The 24,766-nt window shown below is 37.8% G+C and overlaps 4 protein-coding genes across 4 annotated transcripts; 2 read left to right on the top strand and 2 right to left on the bottom strand.

Annotated features, from left to right (window-relative positions):
- Window positions 1-567: 567 nt before the first annotated feature.
- On the bottom strand, window positions 568-10,642 carry LOC130740246 (ATP-dependent Clp protease proteolytic subunit 4, chloroplastic). The gene is made up of 2 exons (XM_057592775.1): window positions 10,156-10,642; window positions 568-1,301 (listed from the first exon to the last, which is right to left on the bottom strand). Exons 1-2 carry the CDS (start codon window positions 10,596-10,598, stop codon window positions 818-820), a joined length of 927 nt encoding a protein of 308 aa, XP_057448758.1. The 5' UTR covers window positions 10,599-10,642; the 3' UTR covers window positions 568-817.
- A 1,161-nt stretch (window positions 10,643-11,803) lies between these two features.
- LOC130740247 (protein NPG1-like) lies at window positions 11,804-19,291 on the top strand. The gene is made up of 6 exons (XM_057592776.1): window positions 11,804-12,295; window positions 12,687-12,928; window positions 14,173-14,425; window positions 14,587-15,797; window positions 17,758-17,905; window positions 18,415-19,291. The coding sequence occupies exons 2-6, from the start codon at window positions 12,776-12,778 to the stop codon at window positions 18,732-18,734; spliced, it is 2,085 nt and encodes a 694-aa protein (XP_057448759.1). The 5' UTR covers window positions 11,804-12,295; window positions 12,687-12,775; the 3' UTR covers window positions 18,735-19,291.
- A 588-nt stretch (window positions 19,292-19,879) lies between these two features.
- On the top strand, window positions 19,880-22,603 carry LOC130740249 (DNA-directed RNA polymerases II, IV and V subunit 6A-like). The gene is made up of 6 exons (XM_057592778.1): window positions 19,880-20,009; window positions 20,270-20,303; window positions 20,384-20,559; window positions 20,651-20,702; window positions 22,069-22,136; window positions 22,265-22,603. Exons 1-6 carry the CDS (start codon window positions 19,975-19,977, stop codon window positions 22,332-22,334), a joined length of 435 nt encoding a protein of 144 aa, XP_057448761.1. The 5' UTR covers window positions 19,880-19,974; the 3' UTR covers window positions 22,335-22,603.
- A 371-nt stretch (window positions 22,604-22,974) lies between these two features.
- On the bottom strand, window positions 22,975-24,415 carry LOC130740248 (uncharacterized). The gene is made up of 2 exons (XM_057592777.1): window positions 24,181-24,415; window positions 22,975-23,864 (listed from the first exon to the last, which is right to left on the bottom strand). The coding sequence occupies exons 1-2, from the start codon at window positions 24,321-24,323 to the stop codon at window positions 23,198-23,200; spliced, it is 810 nt and encodes a 269-aa protein (XP_057448760.1). The 5' UTR covers window positions 24,324-24,415; the 3' UTR covers window positions 22,975-23,197.
- Window positions 24,416-24,766: the final 351 nt, after the last annotated feature.

The following is a 24,766-nucleotide window of genomic DNA, read 5'->3' on the forward strand; positions in this document are numbered from 1 at the left end:
CTCATCAACCTCCTAATTAATTTATTAATTATTTAACTAATCACTAATTGATGAGGCGGCAAAGGTTGACGTCCATAACAGTGACAATCCTCATTAACATACCATTGTTGTTTTCTTTTGGCTGAAATTCATTTAGTTTTATGCTGACAAAATATTCTATGTAATCCTTATACATGTAATTGTTTTCGATTTGATCCTTTTCTTATCATGTTGCTGTTATAATAAAATCGTCCTGGTAGAATTATATTGAAATATTGTATGAGATCATCATGTTTACTCTGGGTTACGTTTTTCAATCTTGATCTTGTATTTCATCATAACTTCTTATCAAAAGTGTGTTTGGATAGAAGTTGGAGATCAGTTTATAACACAAGCTAGCAAGTGCAAAGAGTTCCTTGCACATTTACTCTTGAAATTTGTGTTTTTATATTTGAGCTGTTCATAAAAAAGACTCCGTGAGAACCTTTTGCCTATCATTACAATTTAGGAAGTAAGAAAGTGACTCAACATTGAAACTTCCTAACAACAATTTATTTTTACTGATGAATAAGATATAGACCAAGCTGATAAGGGGTAAAACATAATGAGAAATAATCAAGATAGCAAAAACAGTCAGATTCCCTCATAACTGGATCACAATTCTCCACCCACCTACACAGAATACAAATAAAAATTGCAAGACGAATATAACCCAATCCTACATCTTTCAGAGTTTGTTACAGAACCCTCATGCTTTACACAAAATGTTGTGTATACTGCTAGCACTGTAAGGGAATCTCAAATATTCAACGATTTGCTCCCTATCAATCATTTAAAGCTAGTATATCTCATCATCAGGGATCTCTGGGGTAAGGAATTTCCTAGGGTCTTTGCTTATTTCTTCATAGTTCAGTGTTGATCTCACTCTTTCTGGCACTGGTTCAAGAGGAATAATACTCTCTTTATCGATCACCCCATCAATGATTCCATATTCAACAGCTTCAATTGGAGACATGTATCTATCCCTGTCAATGTCTTTCTGGACTTGTTCAAATGTGCGACCGGTGAAGCCTGATATAATTCTTGTGACATTGTTCTTGTTGTGCATGACTTCTTTAGCCTGAATTTCCACATCTATAGCTTGTCCACTAGCACCTCCAAGGGGTTGGTGAATCATGATTCGCGTATTGGGCATAGCGAAGCGCTTGCCTTTGGTTCCACCACCAAGGATGATTGAGGCTGTTGATGCTGCAATGCCAAGTGCGATTGTGGAAACGTCAGCCCTCACAAGCTGGACAGCGTCATAGATAGCCATCGTGGCGCTGAATGAATAATAGCAAGCAAAATAAATCAGCTGTGAAAATGGAAGTAAAGCATCAAAAAGAACAAAAACTTGCAATGAAAAACTCGCTATGCAGAAATGATCACAAAGCAAGAACAATTTAATGGAGGGAAGCCATCAGAGGTGACTTCCATTTACTTTTCCTAGCTGCCTTACACAGCACAGAGGACCAATATGTCAACCCAACCTTAAACAGCATGAAACAGAATAAAGCTGTCTAGGTTTAATTAGCATCTAACATCTCTTCCACAAACACAGGCACAAGCTGTAAACAAAATTAAGGAGATAAATCAGATAGGGCCTCTCTGATATGGCCTTAGTTCTAAATATTAGAATGGTAGAAGAGAAGAGCTCAAAAGCATTAAGTTAAAAAAAAAAACAGCTGTAGAGAGAAAAACTCTTCATCTAAGTGGAGGTCTCCAATCCCCTTGCATAAACACCAAAGGCATCCTTTGGTGGAATCATTACATGAGGACCAGGAAGAAGCTTAGACAGCCAATTATCCCCTAAAAGATGCCAAAGAAGTAGTTGTCCTTGAAAATTTTACCATTCCTCTCCAACTATAACAACCAAAGGGCCTTTCCCAAATTATTTTCAATAAAAAAATCCAAGTTTCTACATGTTAAAATCTCCTAAAGCTAAGTTAGAGAATGACCAGAGATTTATAAAAGGGGGACAGGTTTTCGTTAGATTTAGTGAATATATGATTTGAATCTTCATACAAATAGTTTGGAGAATTCAGGGAGCATGTTGTTAACGTTTACTAGTGGGTTGGTTATGTGCTATTTTGATTACAAACCAGACAGAATAAAGTCTGGTGGTACGGTGCTAATGAATATACCACCATAGGAGGGGGAGAGTTACATATTTCATTCAAACCACAAGCAGGTAATGTGATAGTGGGTTATAATGGAAGGAGATATCTGTTTTCTCCCCTGAAATTACAAGTGACTAGTTAACAGTTCAAAGCCCCTAATGCACACCAAGTTGCAGAATTCAGAGTGGAAAATGTAGTTCAATAAATATATTGCAAATCAAACAAACATTAGAAAAGAACCATCAGCAAATCGCTGAAGTATATGGATTGCCTAAGATACTATTCAGAATTCAAGATAAATATAGAATCTTAGTTTGTCAATTGATGATGAAATTACCTGGTCAAATGCCTACAAACCCCAAATTACTCATCCCCAGTACAGCATAGAATAATTTGCAAAATGTACATCAACTCCCACAATGTACTTATAAATTTCAAGTGGTTTTTTTACTGGATTTTCTTGATTGATTTAATTCAATTTCAGGTCTATCCTTAAACCACACTAAAGCTCAACATTCAAACCAGTCCAAGAATTTGAGAAACTACATCAAACCAAAGGAACCTGTACAATTAACTGAATCAGCGCATTGATTTTATATTTATCTGTTAAATTATGAGCTTACTTAGTCAACATTATGTTTAATTCACTCACATAACCTGTATTGTGCTTATTAACTGCATAATACACTAAATCAATTACTACTAGCATTGATAAGAAAATCCCATCAAATGACTTTATGTGTTACAACCCAAGAAGCATAGTGCCATTTGAAATTATTGATACTGTGATTAGTGTCAACAGAATCAGTGATTAATAATTCCATACAAAAGGAAGTTAAAGTTGCTTTGAACAGATATACCCTAACTTTCATGAAAGAGTACGATTCTTAATTCAAAATCATCAACAACTCCTAACCCATAACTCAGCTAATCTAGATAATGATGACTATATGGATTGAAATAAATGAAAGATTATAAAATAGTTTAGGTAAGTTAAGCAGCATAAAAATGGCAACGAACATTAACACAACATAGGCACACAGTAACATTGCAAAACCTAAATTACTAACACAGACAATTAGAGAGACATATGTGGGTATGCGCATGAAAGCCAATCTTATGTGAGAAAAAATAATAATTCTAGATTATTAGATTTGTACAAACACTCAAGATAAAAGCATCCACACATGAATATTTTAACATGGACATAACTCATGACTTAATGTGTTCATCTTGATCATTTGCATAAATCTAACAATCAAGATTCATTCCTGCCATTTCTCTTGTAGGATTGGCTCTCAATATTCCTCATAACCACTTCATATGTGTGTATGGCTGAGTACAAAAAACCCGTGGAACATATAGAAATATAAATTTTAAACCTAATACACCTTAAGCCATGTTTAGACTGTTCTCCCAATACACTATGATTGGGTTAATTTCATGTGGTCCTAACTCGCTCTTTTTTGGTGGGTGTATGATAGAAACCCAAATCCTATGATGGGCCTTGGCGGGCCCAAGGCTTGGAAAGTCTACACGAGGAGGAAGGGAAAAGATGCTGCATAATGCTGAGCTGTAGTTAGTTAGTATAAGGGAATATTGGAATGTTTGTTAGGGGGACTAATGATTGTTATCTTTCTGTTATAGGAGAGAGAGTAAGATCTCTTTTCGGGAGAGAGCCATTAGTGCTCCTCTTTGGGATTGTTAGAGTTTTCTAGCAATATTTCTATCTTTCATTCTGTAATCGTTTTCTGTTCATCAATACAATCATTTCCAGTACCATTTCATCTTACTATTCTTGCAATCCATTCTGTTACCTCATCAATTGGTCCGACCTGCCGGATCATCCCATTCCAAGAGAACCAATGTTGGTAGATGCCACCGAAGATGACTGATCGTATGGAAGCTCTGGAAAACCAAATGGGTACGGTGACCACGACGCTTCAAGAACTTGCTCTTCAACTGCAACAACAGAGTCTGGTGCTGACTGAACTGAGCAAGCAGATGGGGAAGAGAGTGGTTCACGAGGGTGAAACATCATCTGGGGATTCCAGTCCCGGAGAATCGCGCCTCGCCGGGAAGAAGGTGAAGCTGCCAGTGTTTGAAGGAGATGATCCAGTTGCTTGGATCACTCGAGCTGAGATTTATTTTGATGTACAGGGCACACCTGATGAGTTGAAGGTGAAACTGGCTCGCTTGAGCATGGAAGGATCGACGATCCATTGGTTCAATCTGTTGATGGAGACGGAAGACGAGCTATCCTGGGAAAAACTGAAACGAGCTTTGATTGCGCGTTATGGAGGCCGGCGCTTGGAGAATCCCTTTGAGGAACTATCGACGCTGAGGCAGAACGGTAGCGTTGAGGAGTTTGTGGAGGCTTTCGAGCTGTTATCCTCACAAGTGGGGAGGTTACCAGAGGATCAATACCTGGGCTATTTTATGAGTGGACTCAAGCCACCGATTCGACGACGGGTGCGAACACTGAATCCGAGTACTCGTATGGAGATGATGCGGATCGCGAAGGATGTGGAGGAAGAGTTGAGGGAAGAAGAAGAAGATGATGGTAAACGGGTTGTTAGGAAAAATGGGTTGGAGCGATCGGGTCAAATGAATTGGGCCGGCCCAACAGCAAATAGAAGCGGGTTTTCAAGTAAAGACACAACCCGATTCGTGAAATCAAGTGGGTCAAGTCCGAATCGATCTTCTAGCTCGTATGGGTCGAACGCGCGACCAGCTTCGTCGTTGTCGTCGACGGCGAGGAAAACTGACGGCGACCATCGCACCGGCAACTCTGGTCGGTGGAGAGGGGTCAGAAGCTTTCAAGTGGATGAGATAGAGAATCGGAGAGCGAAGGGACTATGCTTTAAGTGTGGGGGAAAATATCATCCCACGCTGCACAAGTGTCCTGAGCGAGCATTGCGAGTCTTAATTCTGGGTGAAGGAGAAACCATGGGTGAGGATGGTGAGATAGTGATGCTGGAAGGAGAACCTGAAGAGAGTGAAGAAGAAGAACCAGTGGAATGCAAGCTCATGGGTGTTCTGGGTTGTATGGGGGAGTACCAAACCATGAAACTCACAGCGCAAGTTGATGGTGTGGCTTTACTTATCTTAATTGACTGTGGAGCGAGTCACAATTTTATTTCCCCCAAGATTACCAAGGCTCTGGGACTAGAGATTACCCCTATCTCCTCAAGGGGAATCAAGTTGGGGGATGGCCACAGGGTGACTACTACAGGATTTTGTAGAGGAATTAAGGCTCAGGTAGGGAAGATTGAGATAGTCATTGATGCCTTGGTCTTAGACTTAGGGGGTTTGGACTTGGTGTTGGGAATTTCCTGGCTCAGTACACTAGGGAAAGTGGTGATGGATTGGAAACTTCTGACAATGCAATTTGTCCATGGGGAAGAGATGGTGACCCTGCAAGGAATGAAGGGAAAGGATAGCAACCAAAGTAACCTTCACTCCTTCCTAAAGGATACTCAAGGCAGAGAGAATTTGGAGGGGTGGTGGCCTCAATTACAATCTGCAGAAATCACCAGGAAAGTGGCTGAGATACCACTGCAACTCAGGGCAGTAATTGAAGAGTTCCCAGAAGTTTTCAGGAAGAAGATTCAATTGCCTCCTGAAAGAAGCAAGGTCCACCAAATTACTCTGAGTCCGGAACATGGTCCAATCAATGTGAGGCCATATAGATACCCACATCATCAGAAAGAGGAGATAGAAAAGCAAGTGGCAGAGCTAATGGAAGCAGGGGTCATCAGGCCTAGTATGAGCGCATTTTCCAGCCCTGTCATCTTGGTGAAGAAAAAAGACAATACATGGAGGATGTGTGTGGACTACAGAGCATTGAACAAAGCTACAGTACCAGATAAGTATCCAATCCCTATAGTAGATGAATTATTAGATGAGTTAAATGGTGCAAGCATGTTCTCAAAACTTGATTTAAAATCAGGATATCATCAGATTAGGGTACATGAAGATGACATTCCTAAAACTGCTTTTAGAACTCACAATGGTCATTATGAGTATTTGGTCATGCCATTTGGCTTAATGAATGCTCCAGCTACTTTTCAAGCTATCATGAATGACATTTTCAGACCCTACCTTAGAAAATTTGTGTTAGTTTTCTTTGATGACATTTTGATTTATAGTAGAAATTTGTTAGAACACAAGGAGCATCTGCATCTAGTCTTAACTGTGCTGCTGGGAAATTGTTTTCTAGCCAATCAAGCCAAATGCAAATTTGGCTGTGCACAGATACTTGGGCACATTATCTCAGGGAAGGGAGTAGCAGTGGATCCTAAGAAGGTCCAATGCATTATAGATTGGCCTGAGCCTAAAAATGTCAAAGGGGTGAGAGGTTTTCTGGGTCTCACTGGATACTACAGAAAATTCATTAAGGACTATGGAAAAATTGCAAAACCTCTAACTGAGCTCACCCAGAAAGACAATTTTTCTTGGAATCCAGAAGCACTAAAAGCTTTCCAACAGCTCAAGCAGGTTATGACAAGTTCCCCAGTCTTGGCTCTGCCCAATTTTGCCAAGCCCTTTGAAGTAGAGTGTGATGCAGCAGGGAGAGGGATAGGGGCTGTGTTAATGCAGCAAAGGCAACCAATTGCTTTTTTCAGCAAAGCTCTATCTAATGGCAACCTTGCAAAGTTTGTTTATGAAAAAGAACTTATGGCCCTGGTTTTATGCATCCAGCATTGGAGGCATTACTTGTTAGGAAGAGCATTCACTGTCTACACTGACCACAAGAGCTTGAAACACTTCCTCCAACAGAAAGTCTCTTCACCAGACCAGCAATGTTGGTTAGCCAAGCTCTTAGGCTACCAATTTGAGGTAAAGTATAAGCCTGGGCTGGAGAATAAGGCTGCAGATGCCTTGTCCAGGTGCTATGATGAGGGTGAATTCCACACTCTGGTGTCTTTTCCTTTGTGGAAAGATAGGAAGAAAATTCTGGAGGAGATTGCTAGTGATCCCTACATTCAGAACCTCACTCAGGAAGTTCTGAAATCTCCACAATCTAAGCCAGGGTTTACTGTCCAACAGGGAATTCTACTATACCAAGACAGATTGGTTTTAGCACCTACATCCCCATCAATTCCTTGGCTGTTACAGGAATTCCATGCTTCTCCTTCAGGGGGACACTCTGGGTTTTTGAGGACCTATAGGGGGTTAGCTGACTCTTTATATTGGCCAGGAATGCAGAAAAGGGTTAGGGATTTTGTCAGGGAATGTGATGTGTGCCAACGACAAAAATACAGTGACGTGTCACCAGGGGGTTTGCTACAGCCTCTACCTATTCCCAATGCGGTGTGGGAAGACTTATCTTTAGATTTCATCACTGGTTTACCAAAATCAAAAGGGTATGAAGCTGTCTTAGTGGTAGTGGACAGGTTATCTAAATACAGCCATTTTATTCTGTTGAAACATCCTTATTCTGCAAAATCCATTGCTGAGGTTTTTGCCAAAGAGATTGTAAGGCTACATGGGATTCCTAATTCAGTTATCAGTGACAGAGACCCTATATTTGTGAGTCATTTCTGGTCGGAGTTGTTCAAACTGCAGGGGACTAGATTGAAGATGAGTTCTTCTTACCATCCAGAAACTGATGGCCAAACAGAGGTCATTAATAGGTGTCTTGAGAGCTATTTGAGATGCTTTGCTTCTGATCATCCCAAAACCTGGTCCCATTGGGTTCCTTGGGCTGAATTCTGGTACAACTCCACTTTCCACAGTTCCATTGGACAAACACCTTTTGAGGTAGTATATGGTAGGAAGGCCCCTCCTGTGGTTAAGTTCCTCACCAATGAAACCAAAGTGGCTGCTGTTGCTGTGGAGTTGAGTGAGAGGGATGAAGCACTAAGGCAGCTCAGGGCACATTTGAAGAGAGCTCAGGAACAAATGGCTAGGCTATGCAAATAAGAAGAGAAGGGATTTGAGTTTCATGGTAGGAGAATGGGTATTTCTCAAGCTCAGGCCCCATAGACAACACTCTATGATTAAGAGAATTAATCAAAAGCTTGCTGCCAGGTTCTATGGTCCTTTTCAGATAGAAGCCAAAGTGGGTGCTGTGGCATATAGACTGAAGCTCCCAGCAGAGTCAAAGATCCATCCAGTTTTTCATGTGTCAGTGCTTAAAAAAGCCATTGGTGACTATCAAGTTCAAGGGGAACTACCTACAGATCTAGGCATAGAGGAATCTAATGATGTATATCCTGAATCAATCCTTGGGATCAGGACTGTTAGGCATGGAGACAGAGAGGTTCAGCAAAGCTTGATCAAATGGAAGCACAAATCTGTAGAAGAAGTCACTTGGGAAGATAATGAGACTCTTGCAGGCCAATTCCCTGAGTTCTGCCTTGAGGACAAGGCTGTTCTTAAGGGGGAAGGAGTTGATAGAAACCCAAATCCTATGATGGGCCTTGGCGGGCCCTAGGCTTGGAAAGTCTACACGAGGAGGAAGGGAAAAGATGCTGCATAATGCTGAGCTGTAGTTAGTTAGTATAAGGGAATATTGGAATGTTTGTTAGGGGGACTAATGATTGTTATCTTTCTGTTATAGGAGAGAGAGTAAGATCTCTTTTGGGGAGAGAGCCATTAGTGCTCCTCTTTGGGATTGTTAAAGTTTTCTAGCAATATTTCTATCTTTCATTCTGTAATCGTTTTCTGTTCATCAATACAATCATTTCCAGTACCATTTCATCTTACTATTCTTGCAATCCATTCTGTTACCTCATCAGTGTACATAAAGTTCACCCAATAATAGGTAATGTTTTTGGAAAGAGTATGTTTCTAGTATTTCACATATTATAATATATCAGTTTTTTTTTGTTCCTACAAGCATTTTACAATTATGCATAGATGTGCAGTGAGGGTCAAGAGCCTAATACATTCCAAATACAAGTTTGGCGCTTTCTTTGAGCATACATGCTTCAAAGATGCGAATGCATGGCTCCCTAAGGTTTGATAATATATCAAACACAAAAGGAGTTGTTCTTGAAGTGGTGGACATACAAGAGTGGCAAAAAAGTGGAGAAATGACAAAGTGAGAAAACTAAATGCTCACTAAATCATTTTCTACTTCAATTTTTACTTTCACATGAAAAATTTAGATAAACTTGAATTAATCAGACGAATTATTTAGAAATATTTCCAACCATGAACACAAACACTGGTGCATTCAGAACCACCAACTATATAACAGAATTCATCAATCCTTCGTGCAGAGAGAGCGAAAATTCCAAGGGAAAATGACCCATTCTCATATAACTCTAGTCAATGTGCCTTTCTATTAAAGTTCAACTGACAAGCTTGGTGCTAATCGTTTACGTTCACTGTTCATGTGTGTCTTTGAATAAAAGAGGAAAACAATGATAGAAGATAAAAGTTCTTAGTCAGGGGACAATGTATCCTCCTCCTAATGCTGTAAACTCAAAAGGCAAAACTGACAACTAAACAAAACACTTCAGAGTTCAGAAGAAAAGACTTCGACTTTGCATTTCCCCTAATTAAACTAGAAGAAAAGTATATTGTAGCAGGTAAACAAAAGGGTCTCCACCATTAACAATCCATTGAAGGGTTCACATGTACATCAAACAGACATAAAAATCATCCAATGTAAAAAATAGAACTCTTGCTTGTTCAAACAAAACTCATTGAACAACACTTTTGATGTTCATTTCACTTCATTCAAAGCATCAAGTAGTAGCGTCGCCACTTAACTATATTCACTTACCATAATTCAATCACTAGAAACAGAAACTAAACATCACAATATCTTAAACCAAGGAAAATTCATTCCAAGCAAAAGTGTTCACATCTATCTTCCTAATAAAGTACAAAGGCTACAAATTGTTCCCTTTCTTCTCCTACCCTTTAATTGTGTCTTTCCAATTACCCTTATCAGATACATTTCCCACCATTCTCACAAACCCTAATCCCATTCTAATGCATAAATTGTGAGCAACCCAAGAGCTACATGATAAAAAAAAAAAAATCAATCTTTTCTCACCTGAGAGAGCCACCAGGGGAATTAATGAAAAGCTTGATATCTTTAGAGGGGTCTTGAGCATCCAATAACAGCAACTGACTCATGATAGCATCAGCCACAAAGTCATCGATACCGCTTCCCAAGAACACGATTCTCTCCCTCAGCAACAACCCCATTGCATCGGTTTCCGCGCCTCTGATGGCCGTTGCCGGCGTCTGTGGTGAAGACATCTGAAAAGTGATTCTGGGTTTCAGAGATTTGGGCTCAAAGTTTGCGTTTTTGGAGTGGTTTGGTGAAGCGGTGAGGATGCACTTGAGTGGGGTTGTTCGGTGACATGGTGAAGGGGAAGAGGGTTTAGGGTTGAACGAGGAAGTGGGTGGCTTTGAGAAAAGGGTGCGAATGCGTGAAGGAGAGGAGGGAAGCGAAGATGAAAGGTGTGAAGGAGAGGTTGTGAGCAAATCCATGGTGTGGTTCTGGAAGTGCAGTGCAGGCGTTGAAGCTTGTACCAGCAAACCCCACTGGATTTTATCAAGGAAAATTCAATAATTTTATTTTTTTTTAATAAAAAAAAAAGATAAATGTTATCATTATAAAAGAATGTGGCTTATTTTGAGAGGGGAAAAGCATGTTTTAATCAACTAATAAAAGAAAAGGTTAACATTTAGTACAAGAAATTCTAAGCAGAGTTATTATATATTATTACAAAAGAAGAAAATATAAAGTGCAAGAATGATTGTTTATAAGTTAATTTATAGAGACTTGTAAGTGTCGTGTATGTTGTTTGGGCGGATAAGCCTTTTCTATTTATTGGAAAAAAAGTTAATTTACAGGGAAAAAAATGGGGAAAATGACACTATAGTATATTTTAAAATGAATTTAATGTGTGTGCATGTGAGTGTAATTTTTCTTTAAATAGTATATACTAATTATTTTCACCATATGAAAATAAGTCTAAATTTAATTTTAACTTTTAAATGTTCACCAACCTTTACCACTTCAATTATCTTCATGAAAAAAGTTTTATTTTTTTTTTGCAAAACACAATTTTATTTTAGTTTAACAATAGCTTTTTTAAAGGACAATACTTATTGTTAGAAGTAGTTAGATTTCTTTTCGATGAGTAAAAATAATTAGATTATTGTTAGGAATAATTATTATTTTTATTGGGAATAATTATTATTTTTATTAGATTATATTATTGTTTAGAATAATTATACTTTCTTACAATATTCTTTCCTTATTTATGTCAATTTCACTATAATTTATTTTTCTATAAATAAAGTATGAAATCATCTTCCACCTTTGTGGTGAGAATAATTTCATCTTACATAGTTTCAAAAAAAAAATTTCTATCTTACATTTGTAGGTTATAGAAACCTTAATAACCAAACCTCTAGCCGCCATCTTTCAAGCTGCCACGCTTCTTTTTTCTCATAGTCGACGAGGAACTACCACCACCACCAAGTTATAATCTTGTGAGATAATCACATTCACTCGGGTATGATAAATGTCAAAAGTCTCATCAAAAGTGTGAGAATTCGTTTCCTAATTATCAAACTTTCAATTTTTATAATTCAAACAACAACTTTTAATCAGTACAGTCCGGCACTCGGTAAAATTACACAATTCTAAAATTAGAAAGGCATAGGCATTTTCCATGAACTTTATACAAGCATTGAAATTAAATTTATACTACAATCCTTTTATAAAGAGGGTTATGAAATCAATGAAACTTCATGCATGCTAATGCGCTTCTAATCTCACCACATTACCAAACCACTCTTCCTTCCGAATCCCATGCCCCAGTCTTCGCTAATCAATGTTCTGAAAAAGCCACAACCCTTTTTATCTTTCTTTGTCAAAATATATTTATTTAATTGTTAGAATTTTTCTTGACATTCCACATTGCAGATTCTCATCATACTAGATTTTACATTCGTGCTGGAACAGCGGTTGACCTGACACAACAACCACCCTCCACTCTTCTGTTCCTTTCTATTTGTTTTGTTTGTTTGTTTCTTTCTTCAGACAAGACAAAACAAACAAAGATGAAGGGTGTCTGCAAATGCATAGTTGGTCAAATAAAGATGAAGGGTGTCTTAGATCTTGTTTGAGGTCACTGTTGCATCTCTCATAATTGTCTTGGTGCCACGTTTCCTTGGTGAGTCCTATGATTATGTTCTGTTTTTGCTTTTTTTTGTTTTCTCTCTGTTATTCCATTTCCCATGTGGTTTCCTGGATCTGCAATTTTTTTCATTCCCATTGCTTTTTTGTTTACAATTTTGAATTTTGCTTCCAAAGTTTGATTCTTTTTGTAATATTATGGAACCCCATTACTAGAATAATGAGCTTTGGAGGTCAAGAAACATGCATTTGTTGGGGGGTTGAATACTTGAATTGAATTCTAGAAGGCATTGTTTGGATCCGTTTCCAGCGGTGCCGTGGGGAATGGGGGATGATGTTTGTTTTTCTTTGTGATTATGAATATTTAATAGGTTTGTATGTATGGGTTTTTATTTAGCTTCTTTTGAAATGTAATGATGAATGTGCAGTGTCACTGAAGCATCAAGAGGATAAAGAAATTGAAACTTGATTGAAAAGTGTGGATGTGGGGTGTATGCTGGTAGTGGGGAGATGATTCATGGAGTCGAGTGAGTACGAGAGCGTGTCGATTCGAGAGGTCCATGCAAATGGAAGCAGCATGGCTGCATCAGAAGTTGAGGCCAAGCTTGATGAAGGAAATATTCAAGAGGCGGAATCCGCATTGCGAGAGGGGTTATCACTCAATTTCGAGGTCAGTTTGTTAATCACGCATCATTTAGTTTGCTGGCTTGTGTGTGCCATTTTTTTGTTTCCCTTTCATGACATGAATAGGCAGCTGTTTATGGATTGTTTATCTAATATTTGCAAATAGTTATTAGAAAAAAAAGGAGCAAAATGCTACTAATCATGGAGGAACCTGGCTCAAGCTACCCTTTGTTGCTAAATGATTGCTACCATTGTTGCTTAGTGCTGATTTTTTTTCCGGGCACCATTTTTGAATTTGGCATGGAATTATTACTCATCATTCTTGCAAATTATTTAAGCTTCATTACGTTGTCTTACTATGTCTTCCCTGTTTTGGAGCAATCTAATTCTATTGAGACAAGTGGGTGCAGGGTCATCAAATATGTTAATAATGAATTGGTGGATATTTGGAGGATATAAGTTTTTTTCCTGGTTTTCTAAGATATGATTAGACCTTTGATTTTAAAGCAAATTTGAAGGTCTTTAGTGTCCATCATTGTTTCTTATAACAATTTAATTTGAGGTGTAGAAGAATCTGGTCCCAAAAACCTTCTACTGAACATATATTAATACCTTCCACTCATAAAGTCTGTCTTTGAATTGTCAAATTTGTCTTCCTTGTGGCTTGTGCTATGTTTGGACTCTGAGATTAATTATTATGTTTTGGACAACCATAAATTTTTGTAGTGGTTATGAGGAATCTGTTGTTTTGATGGTACTAGGTTGGCATAGGGTAAGTAATGATGACAGAAGTAATAAAGGTTTTAACAAAGAATTTTGTTAATGCATGGATTATCTATATAGTAGTAACTATTTTGTCATTTTTAACACCTTGGACAATTAAGGGAGTAAATTTCTTCTAACATGAGCCAAACCTTAGAATACTTCCTTCCCAGAATAAAATTTTCATATCTCTGAGAACGTAATTTTTTCTTTGGTAATGTGCGTAATTTTTTCTTTGGTAATGTGATCAGTACTCAGATTATACTTATGTAAACATTGAACATATTATGGATTATATGATTTATATATATGGGCATTATGTAATTGGAATTAAAACTAGATAAATATGCTGAGGCAGTAAATGAACCAATATGCGGTACAAAATGTAAATTTGATGCAATCTACGCCTTGTACATTTGGTATATGAAGGTGTTGCATGTTTTCTCTTTGCTCTGATTTGAAGCCACACTTTGGGGTTAAGTTACTCAGTTGTTTGAGGTTTGCTCCTTGATTATTACTTCAACACAGGAAGCAAGAGCTCTTCTTGGGAAGTTGGAGTATCAAAGAGGTAATGTAGAAGGCGCTCTTCGTGTGTTTGATGGGATTGATCTCCAAGCTGCCATACAGCGATTGCAGCCCTCCTTTTCTGAAAAATCACCGGTCAAGAAAGGTCGCACTCGCACTGAATCACCTTCTTCAGTCTCTCAGCATGCTGCCAGTTTGGTGCTTGAAGCCATCTACTTAAAAGCCAAGTCTCTACAAAAACTGGGGAAATTTTCTGGTATTGAATATAGTCTTGACTGTTGAAAGTTGTTCTATACCGGTTGTTTAATTTTTCAATATTGCTTTTCCTTCTGAACAGGAAGGATCTGTCCTACACGTTTTATATTATTCATGAATCAGACATAAAACATTGAGATGCTTATTTATTGGATTCTGCAGAAGCAGCTAATGATTGTAAACGCATTCTTGACGCTGTTGAGAAGATTTTTTATCAGGGCATACCTGATATTCAAGTAGATAATAAACTGCAAGAGATAGTGAGCCACGCAGTAGAGCTCCTTCCAGAGCTTTTGAAACTAGCTGGTTGCTATGATGAGGCAATCTCGGCTTATAGGCGCGCTCTTCTTAGCCAGTGGAACCTTGATAATGATTGCTGTGCAAGGATTCAGAAATCGTTTGTTGTTTTTCTGCTGTACAGTGGGGTGGAGGCAAGTCCACCTAGCTTAGCTGTTCAAGTTGAGGGGTCATATGTGCCTAAAAATAATCTCGAAGAGGCAATTCTGCTTTTAATGATTCTTATTAGAAAGTTTTGCCTTGGTAAGACGAAATGGGACCCTTCAGTCATGGAACACCTGACTTTTGCACTTTCTGTATGTAACCAAACTTCTATTTTGGCAAAGAACTTTCAAGAATTGATGCCCGGGGTATACCATCGTATCGATCGTTGGAATTCTTTAGCTTTATGTCATAGTGGAGCAGGACAAAACGACAGTGCTTTGAATCTGCTTAGGAAGTCTTTGCACAAGCATGAACGACCAAATGACCTTACATCATTATTGTTAGCTGCTAGGATCTGCAGTGAGCATCCCCATCTTGCTGCTGAGGGAGTGGACCATGCCCAGAGGGCAATAAGTAACGCTCAAGGCCTGAACGAGCATTTAAAAGGCGTCGGTCTACGGATGTTAGGTCTTTGTTTGGGAAAGCAAGCTATGGTTGCTTCTTCTGACTTTGAGAGGTCTTGCCTTCAGTCAAAAGCACTGGAGTCATTGGAGGAGGCAATTAGATTGGAGCGAAACAATTCTGATTTGATTTTTGAGTTGGCTGTTCAATATGCAAAGCACCGAAATTTGACTGCTGCTTTGCGCTCTGCGAGGCATTTCTTTAATGAAACTGGTGGCTCTATATTGAAAGCTTGGATATTGCTTGTTCTGATTTTGTCTGCACAACAAAAATTTATGGAAGCTGAAGTGGTGACAGATGCTGCTTTAGATCAGACTGCTAGATGGGAGCAGGGGCCACTACTTATGCTGAAAGCAAAACTGAAGATCTCCCAATCACGAACGATGGATGCTATTGAAACTTACCGCTACCTTCTTGCATTGGTTCAAGCCCAGAAGAAGTCCTTTGGGCCTTTCCGAACTTGTTCAAAGGTAAGATTCTGCCATCTACTTATTTTGCTAGACATATAAGTTTTATATGAGCTTAGAAGATTATGGAAGCTTAAAAAAGCGAGCTTAGAGAAGAAACCAAAAACCACCCTGATGTTAATTACCAAACAGAAATACAGAAACAAGCATTTCTTAATGCTGCAGAAGGTAACCTATGAAAAAGTTGAGTTTGTTTTCTGGACATGGCAGTTATATAGGAAGCTGTTGAAATTATAGGGCTTTAAGTCGAGAAGAAACTGAGATAAACTAGATTGTGAGTAATATTCTCTTGTGTAGTTTTATGTGATATGTTATCAGATGTTTTGGATGTTAATCCCTATTTATACCTGTACCAACCTCCTATTCCTAATTAAAGAAGGAAACAAATCATGAAATACTGGAAGAAAAAAATATCAAAAACAATACTAAAAGATAATCTAAGATACTCTGCGTTGCTTCAAGATAATGAAATACTAGGAGTTATTTTTCATATATTCTTGGGTTAAATAAACTTTTTAGTCCCATGTCTAGATTTGGTTTTAGTCCATGTTATCTATTTTTTATGATTTTAGTCCATACATTTACAATTAATTTTGGTTTCGATCTCCACCGTTAATATCTCATTGTTAATTGGTGATCCACGTCACCATTGACTCATGTCCAGAGTAATTCTATGTGGTCTATTTTGCTCCCAAGTTAGATATGATAGTTAGCTCTTTTAACACAAAAATTCACATTCAGATGAAGCCTCCTGAAATTGAATTGTCTTGTTTTTTTATTAAAATAAATAGCCATTAGACCTGACTTGACAACAAATAGGCCACTATCAATTACTCTGTACATCGTCGGTGTTGACGGAAGCGGTGTTCCAGAGGTTGTGGGTGGTAATTTGTGGCTGGCTGGCTCTAAGAGCAAGGTTTTTGGAGCGAATTTGTTTCCTCTTGCAGAGATGGTTGGTTCAGTTTTTTGGGTTGAAGGGTGTCTTGGATCGTGCGTTTTTAGGTGCTTCGATCGGCCTACTCTCCGTGACACTATGTTATGGAGGGAGCTCTGGCCGTGTTTGGTTGATTAATTCCAAGAGTTTTTTTAGCGTTGCAGCTTTGGATTTGGACGTGGAGTGGGTCTTTGGTGTTGTGGGTGATGATTGTTGGCTTGTTTGTTGGGTCTTTTGTTTACTTGACTAGATGTGTCTCGGTGTTGTAGGTGTCGAACGACTTATGTCGCTTTTTTCAACTTTATTGGGGCCTTTTCTAGTAGAGTAGACTCTAGGGTTTTTGGTCTTTAAAAGCTTCCTTGTGTTGCTTACCAGCTTTTGTTGGTTAGGTTATTATTCCCATGTTGAGAGGGGTTGTTTCTCAACAAGTTATATTTATATATATATCTATTATTCTCCTTTCAAAAAAAAATCAATTACTCTGTAGATGTGGCAATGGTGAGATGGTGGCCCTCTGTTAGCCACATCTCCAATTAACGATGAGATTTTAATAAAGAAGATTGAAACCAAAATTATCTATAAAAGTAGAGACCAAAACTATAAAAATTAGATTATTCTCCTTTCAAAAAAAAAAATCAATTACTCTGTACATGTGGCAATGGTGAGATGGTGGCCCTCTGTTAGCCACATCTCCAATTAACGATGAGATTTTAATAAAGAAGATTGAAACCAAAATTATCTATAAAAGTAGAGACCAAAACTATAAAAATTAGATGGTAGGGAACACAGCCAAATCTGACAATAAAATGTTGAACTAAAAACTTATTTAAGCTTATATTCTAATAGAAGGTTTATCTATAAAACATAACTATGAGTTCTCCAACTTATTTAAGCTTAGATTGGGAGAAAAAAAATGAGCATAAATTTGTTCTTTTAATATATTTCCTTTTATGTTGCTCCTTTGCTCACTGGAGTTTAAGTGCTTCCTTCATCGATTCTAAAATCAATATTGGTTATCACTCTTTCTAGGTCGATGATGATAAAGTAAACGAATTTGAGGTTTGGCATGGTCTGGCAAATTTATATGCTAGCCTTTCTCATTGGAAGGATGCTGAAATCTGTTTGCAGAAGGCCAAGGATTTGAAGGAGAACTCCGCAGCAATAATGCACACAGAAGGCAAGACCAAAATCTTTGTGCTGTTTGAGGTTTTCTATTTTTGCATGTTGAACTTATCTCCAGCCTTCTTTTAATCTAATTGAGACTGATTCAGAACCAGGGATTCAATCCCTTGCTTGCACATTCCTTTCTATTGGGAGTGTTTGTGACTGGTCATAGGCCTAATGCTGGATCCATTTGTAGTGGTATTTAAAAATTTAAGACGGTGAAATCACATCCACAGATGGAGCAAATCTTTGGTACTCTATTGTACTGAGGAGTCAATGCTCCCTCTCTTACAAACACAGTTATCTTTCATTTTTATTTTTGTAAAAATATTAAAAAGGGAATAAATGACCATAAAAGGATAGGTGACAACATTATAGATGATAGTACCTACTAGTACTACTACTGAATTTTCCCCCCAAAGAAGATATGGAGATAGAGCACGTCAACTTGTATGATATTAAATTCTGAGAGAACCTTCTCTAGGATTGACGTTTTATGTTTTTATTATATGCTTCTATCAGGTGTCTTGTTCGAAGGACGCGGGCAAAATCAAGAAGCTCTCAGTGCTGCGATTAATGCTATCCTACTTGAGCCAAACTATGTTCCAAGCAAGATCTTGATGGGTTCTTTGGTTCAGAAATTGGGTTCAGAGGCTTTGCCTGCTGCAAGAAGCTTGCTGTCTGATGCACTTAGGATAGAGCCCACGAACCGCATGGCTTGGTATCACTTGGGATTGGTTCACAAGAATGATGGCCGAATGGGTGATGCTGCTGATTGCTTCCAAGCTGCTTACATGCTTGAAGAATCTGATCCAATTGAAAGTTTCAGCAGCATACATTAACTAGCTTCGACTTCAGAACAGTTAACTCTGCAGCCATCAGTGATTTATACCATTGAGTTTTCAGCTAATACATCTTCTGTGTTCAATGGGACACATTAGGAACATTTTTAGCAGATACATTCCCTTTTTGAAGCAGAAAATTGAAATATTGTCATCACAGACTAGGCTCAAAGTAAAGGAACTGAAACCATTATTTGAGAATAAAATGAAACGTGATCGATGTTAGTCTGGTTGTAGGATGGATGAATTGTAAAGAACTTAGACTGGCAGAGATTTTAATGTATGTCGCTTAGTAGAGCAGTATCTATGTAGAGAGAATAGAGATTCACTTTTTTTCTTTAATGTGCTTTAGTTTTTAGGCTAGATCTACAAAAGGAAAAATGTGTTTGGAGAGTCACTTGAATACAAATGCAACCCCTTGTGCTGTTATGTACATTTCTGTAGTAACTTTAACTTGGATGTGGTTACATGTGTAGGTGTAAGTAAGCCCAAATATATGTTTCCACTTTCTTTTGGTAGAAAGAAATATGCTATGCACAATTATATTTCTACTTTCATTTGGGCACATATACCCATTCTTACAATGTGTAGATAGTGCATGTTTCGAATAATCACGTATGTCATAGATTGCATTTGGGACATAAGTAACTGTAAGTAGCTTCTCACAAACTTACGTGAATATAAGGCGTCCAAATAGAGAAGAAAACACGCGGTTAGTTTATTACCCTATATAATGCATATTGAAAATAAGCATTGGCTTTGTGGTTAATGATAACTTTTTTTACGTTTCAAGAAGATTAAAGGTCATATTAGTCCCTGTCTTTGTATGTGATTTTGAATTTAGTCCCTTTCCGGAAAAAAAACTAAGCGATATCTCCCTGACATTTTTTCAATTTTGGTATTAGTCCTCGTCGGACGGCGAAGCTCCTGCGAGGCTCCTAGTGGCACGTTGACATGGAAAATAATCCTAGGTGGATTTTTTTATTGTTAACTTGTTTTTAACACAATTAAAAATTACATATTTATAAGGATGAAAAGCTTGTGCATTAGTATAAACCTTGTTTACACTCACAATTTCCATAAAATTAAAAAATATTTTAAGTAAAATTAAAAACAAATATAAATATTCTTATAAATATATATAACTCACGTATGTTTTGGTTCAATTGTTTGTTTGTCGAAGAACTAGAACCTCGAGGGACAAAGCTCAGAAGAGGGTTAAGCTTCTGAGGGATTCTCCATGGCCGACGAAGACTATGATGATGTTGACATGGGGTTAGTCCTATTCCTCTCTTCATCTCTGTTCATTCAAATTAGGGTTTGAAACCCTTTCAGTTCAGACGAGTGAGTCTTAATCTTATTGCTTCTGTTTCTGCATATTATAGCAAAAACGGAAACTTTTGTAAATTTCCTCTTCTGGGTTTGCTCTAGTTTCTGTGTGTGGTATTTTGAATTGCTACAATTAGAGCCATTTGTTTTGTACTCTGCATGTTACTGCTGAAGTGAATGGTTTCTCATTGATGGTGATAATGTAGGTACGAGGATGAGCCTGTAGAGCCTGAGATTGAGGTATTTTTTTGTTTTGTTTGGGTTATGATTTTATTTATGTTTATGAAACTTGGCATTGAATGAGTTGGTGGATTGAGCAGGAAGGTGCAGAGGAGGATTTGGAGAACAAGAATGAGGAGGAAGAAAATGGAGGAGAACCTCTTGAGACTGAGGAGAAGGAAGAGGCACAACCAGTGCAGAGGCCTCGGAAGACGTCCAAGTATATGACCAAGTATGAGAGAGCCAGGATTTTGGGTACCCGTGCTCTTCAAATCAGGTTTTCTTCTCAACTTTTTCAGAGTCTAAGATTCTGCTTCTTCATTATTTGTGATGCTATAACACCAGTTTTTGTATTTCTGGTTGACCAGCATGAATGCACCTGTCATGGTTGAGTTGGCCGGGGAAACTGACCCACTTGAGGTAATAAAACCTTTTGTTCCCATTACAATCTCATGCTTTTGCTCTTGTACATTTCAAACTCATCTGTTTCTCAATTTCATCGTTTCGAGGGTGAGGGTATCTGTATTGTAAATATCCAAATAGTTGTCTACTTGTCTGTAATCTGAAATTAGATATAAGTATAGCTGAGAAAGGATGGCTAATGCCCTACTTAAAGAAAGTTCATAAATATAAGTATAGACTATAATCCGCGCGTTGCATTGATATTATAGTAATTGATTTCTTTCCTCTCCACCCTTTCCTTTTTACCTATTCTCTTCTATTTTTAAAGAATTAAATGGTATGTGCTGTAAGTGGACTGCAAACTGAACTTCATCCTTCTCTTGTTGCTGTTTGATTGATGGGTTCGTGAGGGGTCTAAATGAGATAATGCTTGAAGCATACATGAATGATCTTTGAAGATAATTTTATGCATTATTGATTTTTGGTATGTTTGCTAGGATTCTGAGAATTTTAAACTGGTTTAACTCTGATATAAATCTTGATAATATGTGTACAAATACGTGCTGGTTTGTTGTTACAAATATAATGGCTTTGACTGTGGGAAGTTCATGGCTACATGCTCAATGCCTCAATTAGATTGATTATTTGCAAATGCAAGGATGCTTTGTTATTGTTAATTTTTGGGCTGCTTCTTGTTGCTGTCAACACTGTGGTACAAGTTTGAGGCTATTATGTAAGTAAATAAATAAAATACTCTTGGGATATTATTGATGCCCCTGTGATTAAAAGTGGTGAACTGGTGATTTAAGTTGCTTAACTTAATGAAATTTTATTAATCTCTGTTTTGAGATTGACAATTACTTGGGAATAACTTTCTGGTATGAGAAGTTACAGGTTCAAGAACGTTTAAGATTTAAACATCTCCCGCAGATGAGCAGTGTACTTTGTATTATATACTGAGTGTGATTTGCTATTGTTATGTTATTTGATTCAATTCTCAGGTTTAGTTTTGGTGAAGAATACACTGTGCACTTTATACAAGGAATAACTTGATTATGGGGTCTCTGAATTTTTATAAGTTGATGTGAACCATGTCCAACCTATGGCCCTGCTTGCCTCTTGATTCACTTTGCCTTCAATTTATCTTGTTTAACCTTTTTCAATTCCAATTATCACTGTTTCATTTCCTGCCTGTTCTGTTGATTATTTTAAGTTTTGACCCCCTTTTTTGTATTTGCTATTAGGAACATATGTTAGCTCTGTTGTGGTTTCTTCAGTTTTATTTTATATCAGTACTCAGTAGTGTGATAGCTATAGTTTTACATTTAATTTGAGATTGTACCTAGATTATATAAAATCTTGTCTTGTTCTCCCAACTGGTCAGATTGCCATGAAGGAGCTTCGAGAGCGGAAAATACCGTTTACCATCCGTCGCTACTTGCCTGATGGAAGGTAAATACTACCCAATATTTAAGTTGCCCAAGTTGTGGACTTTCCTCGTGGGACTTCAAAACTGATTCCGCGCTTTTGTGTCATACTCACTGTTGTCTTTTTCTTTTTTTTGTTGCTGCATTTTGCAGTTATGAAGATTGGGGAGTTGATGAGCTGATTGTGGAAGACTCATGGAAGAGGCAAGTGGGTGGTGATTGATGGTTTGAACTGATAGGTCTGGATAGGAGTTAACGGACACTAAAGATTTCTCTTGAAATTTATCGATGATTTGTCTGAAGCTGAAACTGATCTATGGTCCTACCAAAAAGCTTGTAGCGTTTTAATTTTATCGCTATTAGGACACAGTGCAATATGAACATGTTATTTGTCTTTGGTTTTCATGGTGTTTGTCATGTGGTCTTCTGCATCATAGCAATAGAACTAATTACTAAACCTAAAATCCTAAATGACGAGCTTTGTTAAAAGTACTTCTGCGTATTATGTGCTTTATAGATGTTTATGCAATCTGTTCTTCCTTTACTTAAATATGATTTTTTCTTCTAGTAGTGTTTCTAATAAAATCTACTCACTGCGAAATCTGCAAAGTTGTCAAACATGACAATTAACCGAGCAATACAAGTTAGAAGAGAACTTGAGTCATCTTATTAATTTTCGGCTGTAGTTCAGCTTAATGGCGTTCTTAGATTCCAATTAAGACAACTCTTAATTAAAGTCATGATCAAGCTCAATTACATTCTGGATGGACTCTAGTGGTTAGTATCAAGACAGTGAAAACAGTGAAGGCACAAATCAGTGTCAATATGTCATAGAGAATGTGGAAATATGGTATTGATGGAAGTGACAAAAGTAAAAGCTATTCTCCAATTCCCTCTTCCTTGGTTTCAGCTAAAACTTTATAAGTTCAAAATTTGTTAATAACTCGATAGGAGGAGAATTTGTTAATAACTCATAAAACAGTGTGAATAGCTGGTCCAAGTCTACTAACCCAACAAAGGGCTTTACAAATCAGCTACTATTACAGATATGATGACCGAGTTTTCTTCTACTATATCTCTACCAACCTACATGTTTTCTTCTTCTTCGGCATCATCTGAACTTTGGAGATGGCTTAGCTTCACTCTTGCCTTTTTCGGTTGTGGTAAGTCTTCTCTTGGTTCATCATCTTCATTACCCTTCCTCTTCTCTCTCTCACCTTTTTCTTCATCAACAACAGCTGCAGGACGTTCATCAGCACCCAAATTACCTTCCGATTCCAATGACAGCGCCTTTGTATCAGATTCTCCAGCTTCATCCTTATCTTTAGATTCTCCAGCTCCATCTTTATCTTTAGATTCTCCACCTACATCCTTATCTTTTGATTCTCCATTCTTAGCTGATCTTTCATATCCCTCCAGAAAAGAGCGAACTTCTTCATCAGTAGCAAGATCCAAAGGCGTCTTCCCCGCCTTTGTCTTCGCACTGAGGCTAACCCCTTTCTTGGCCAAGTACTTAACAAGCTCCAAATGAGAACCTTGAGCAGCATAATGCAACGGACTCATTCCTTTGCGAGTAAAGGATTTGATAGAGGCCCCAGCCGAAACTAGAGCCTGAACAACTCTCAAGTGCCCCTTCTGCGCCGCAAAGTGTACCGCAGCCATGTCATCCATAGCAGCAGCACCAACAGCAGCCTTGTTCTGGCACAGATAACTTACAACCTCCGCATGCCCGGCAAATGCTGCTAAATGCAGTCTATAGTCCAAATTTGTTTGTCAAAGAAACAACATAGCAATAACAGAATTTCAAAATTCCCAAGAAAAACCCTAGTTACTAAACCCAGATAAAAGTTTCTTCCTTTTTTCCTCAATTCAGCTTAAAATACAATAATCATATAATGTTGAAGAAAAATTCAACCATCTATATTGATTTTAACATGTAGATAACATAAACATGAATCATAAATATGAAAAATGAAATTCTCAAGAGCATGTAAGAATTAACCTAATAATCAGATAATAGATGCAATGAAATGATGAATCATCACGCTATTGAAAGGGAAGAAGGATACGGTGTTCTGGAATGCTTATCTCTGGAATTAACGGCGAGAGGATTTGAAATCAAAATTGACTGAACGGCGGTGAGATCGCCGGACCTTGCCGCCGTATGAAGGTCGTTGGCGGTTCCCGATTTGTGTGGATTGCCCTTACCCATCTTCTCTCCTTCTTCTTCTTCACGCTGTTACCCTGCAAAAACCCTTGCTGGTTCTGCTCTTCTCTTCTCCTAAAAATCAAAATGCTCTTTTCTTTTCTCCCTCTCCCCCCTTTCATATTTTCTTTCCTTTTTTTTTTGCAATTTTTATGATTAATTAAAACTAAAAATTTGATGATAATAATACCAATATATTATTATATGTAAATTATTATTTTTTTACAAAATTTTTAGTACTCATCTAAAACTACTTGAGAAAGCAAGAAAAGTTAGCTCAATTGGTAAGGACGGACAACTTCTTCTCAGAAGATTGTGTGTTTGATTCTCGCTGTTAATGTGAGGCCAAGATGGATATATAAGAACATCGTCAATCGGCCTATGATTTCAGAGACATGTTGTGACTCATGGTAGTGACTGGAGCCGAACACACCCAATTTTTCTTCATT

This window comes from Lotus japonicus, chromosome 2 (assembly GCF_012489685.1).
Source record: "Lotus japonicus ecotype B-129 chromosome 2, LjGifu_v1.2".
Classification (NCBI taxonomy): Eukaryota; Viridiplantae; Streptophyta; class Magnoliopsida; order Fabales; family Fabaceae; genus Lotus; species Lotus japonicus.

What these genes read in the sequence shown, in the direction of transcription:
- LOC130740248 (XM_057592777.1), bottom strand. Translation starts at nt 24,323, where the DNA reads ATGGGTAAGGGCAATCCACACAAATCGGGAACCGCCAACGACCTTCAT. An exon ending in GATAAGCATTCCAGAACACC is followed by an intron (nt 23,865 to 24,180) that starts GTATCCTTCTTC and finishes TTTGGACTATAG; the next exon opens with ACTGCATTTAGCAGCATTTG.
- LOC130740246 (XM_057592775.1), bottom strand. Translation starts at nt 10,598, where the DNA reads ATGGATTTGCTCACAACCTCTCCTTCACACCTTTCATCTTCGCTTCCC. An exon ending in TCCCCTGGTGGCTCTCTCAG is followed by an intron (nt 1,302 to 10,155) that starts GTGAGAAAAGAT and finishes TTATTCATTCAG; the next exon opens with CGCCACGATGGCTATCTATG.
- LOC130740247 (XM_057592776.1), top strand. Translation starts at nt 12,776, where the DNA reads ATGGAGTCGAGTGAGTACGAGAGCGTGTCGATTCGAGAGGTCCATGCA. An exon ending in CTTTCCGAACTTGTTCAAAG is followed by an intron (nt 15,798 to 17,757) that starts GTAAGATTCTGC and finishes CACTCTTTCTAG; the next exon opens with GTCGATGATGATAAAGTAAA. An exon ending in AGCAATAATGCACACAGAAG is followed by an intron (nt 17,906 to 18,414) that starts GCAAGACCAAAA and finishes TGCTTCTATCAG; the next exon opens with GTGTCTTGTTCGAAGGACGC.
- LOC130740249 (XM_057592778.1), top strand. Translation starts at nt 19,975, where the DNA reads ATGGCCGACGAAGACTATGATGATGTTGACATGGG. An exon ending in CTGTAGAGCCTGAGATTGAG is followed by an intron (nt 20,304 to 20,383) that starts GTATTTTTTTGT and finishes TGGATTGAGCAG; the next exon opens with GAAGGTGCAGAGGAGGATTT. An exon ending in ACCCGTGCTCTTCAAATCAG is followed by an intron (nt 20,560 to 20,650) that starts GTTTTCTTCTCA and finishes CTGGTTGACCAG; the next exon opens with CATGAATGCACCTGTCATGG.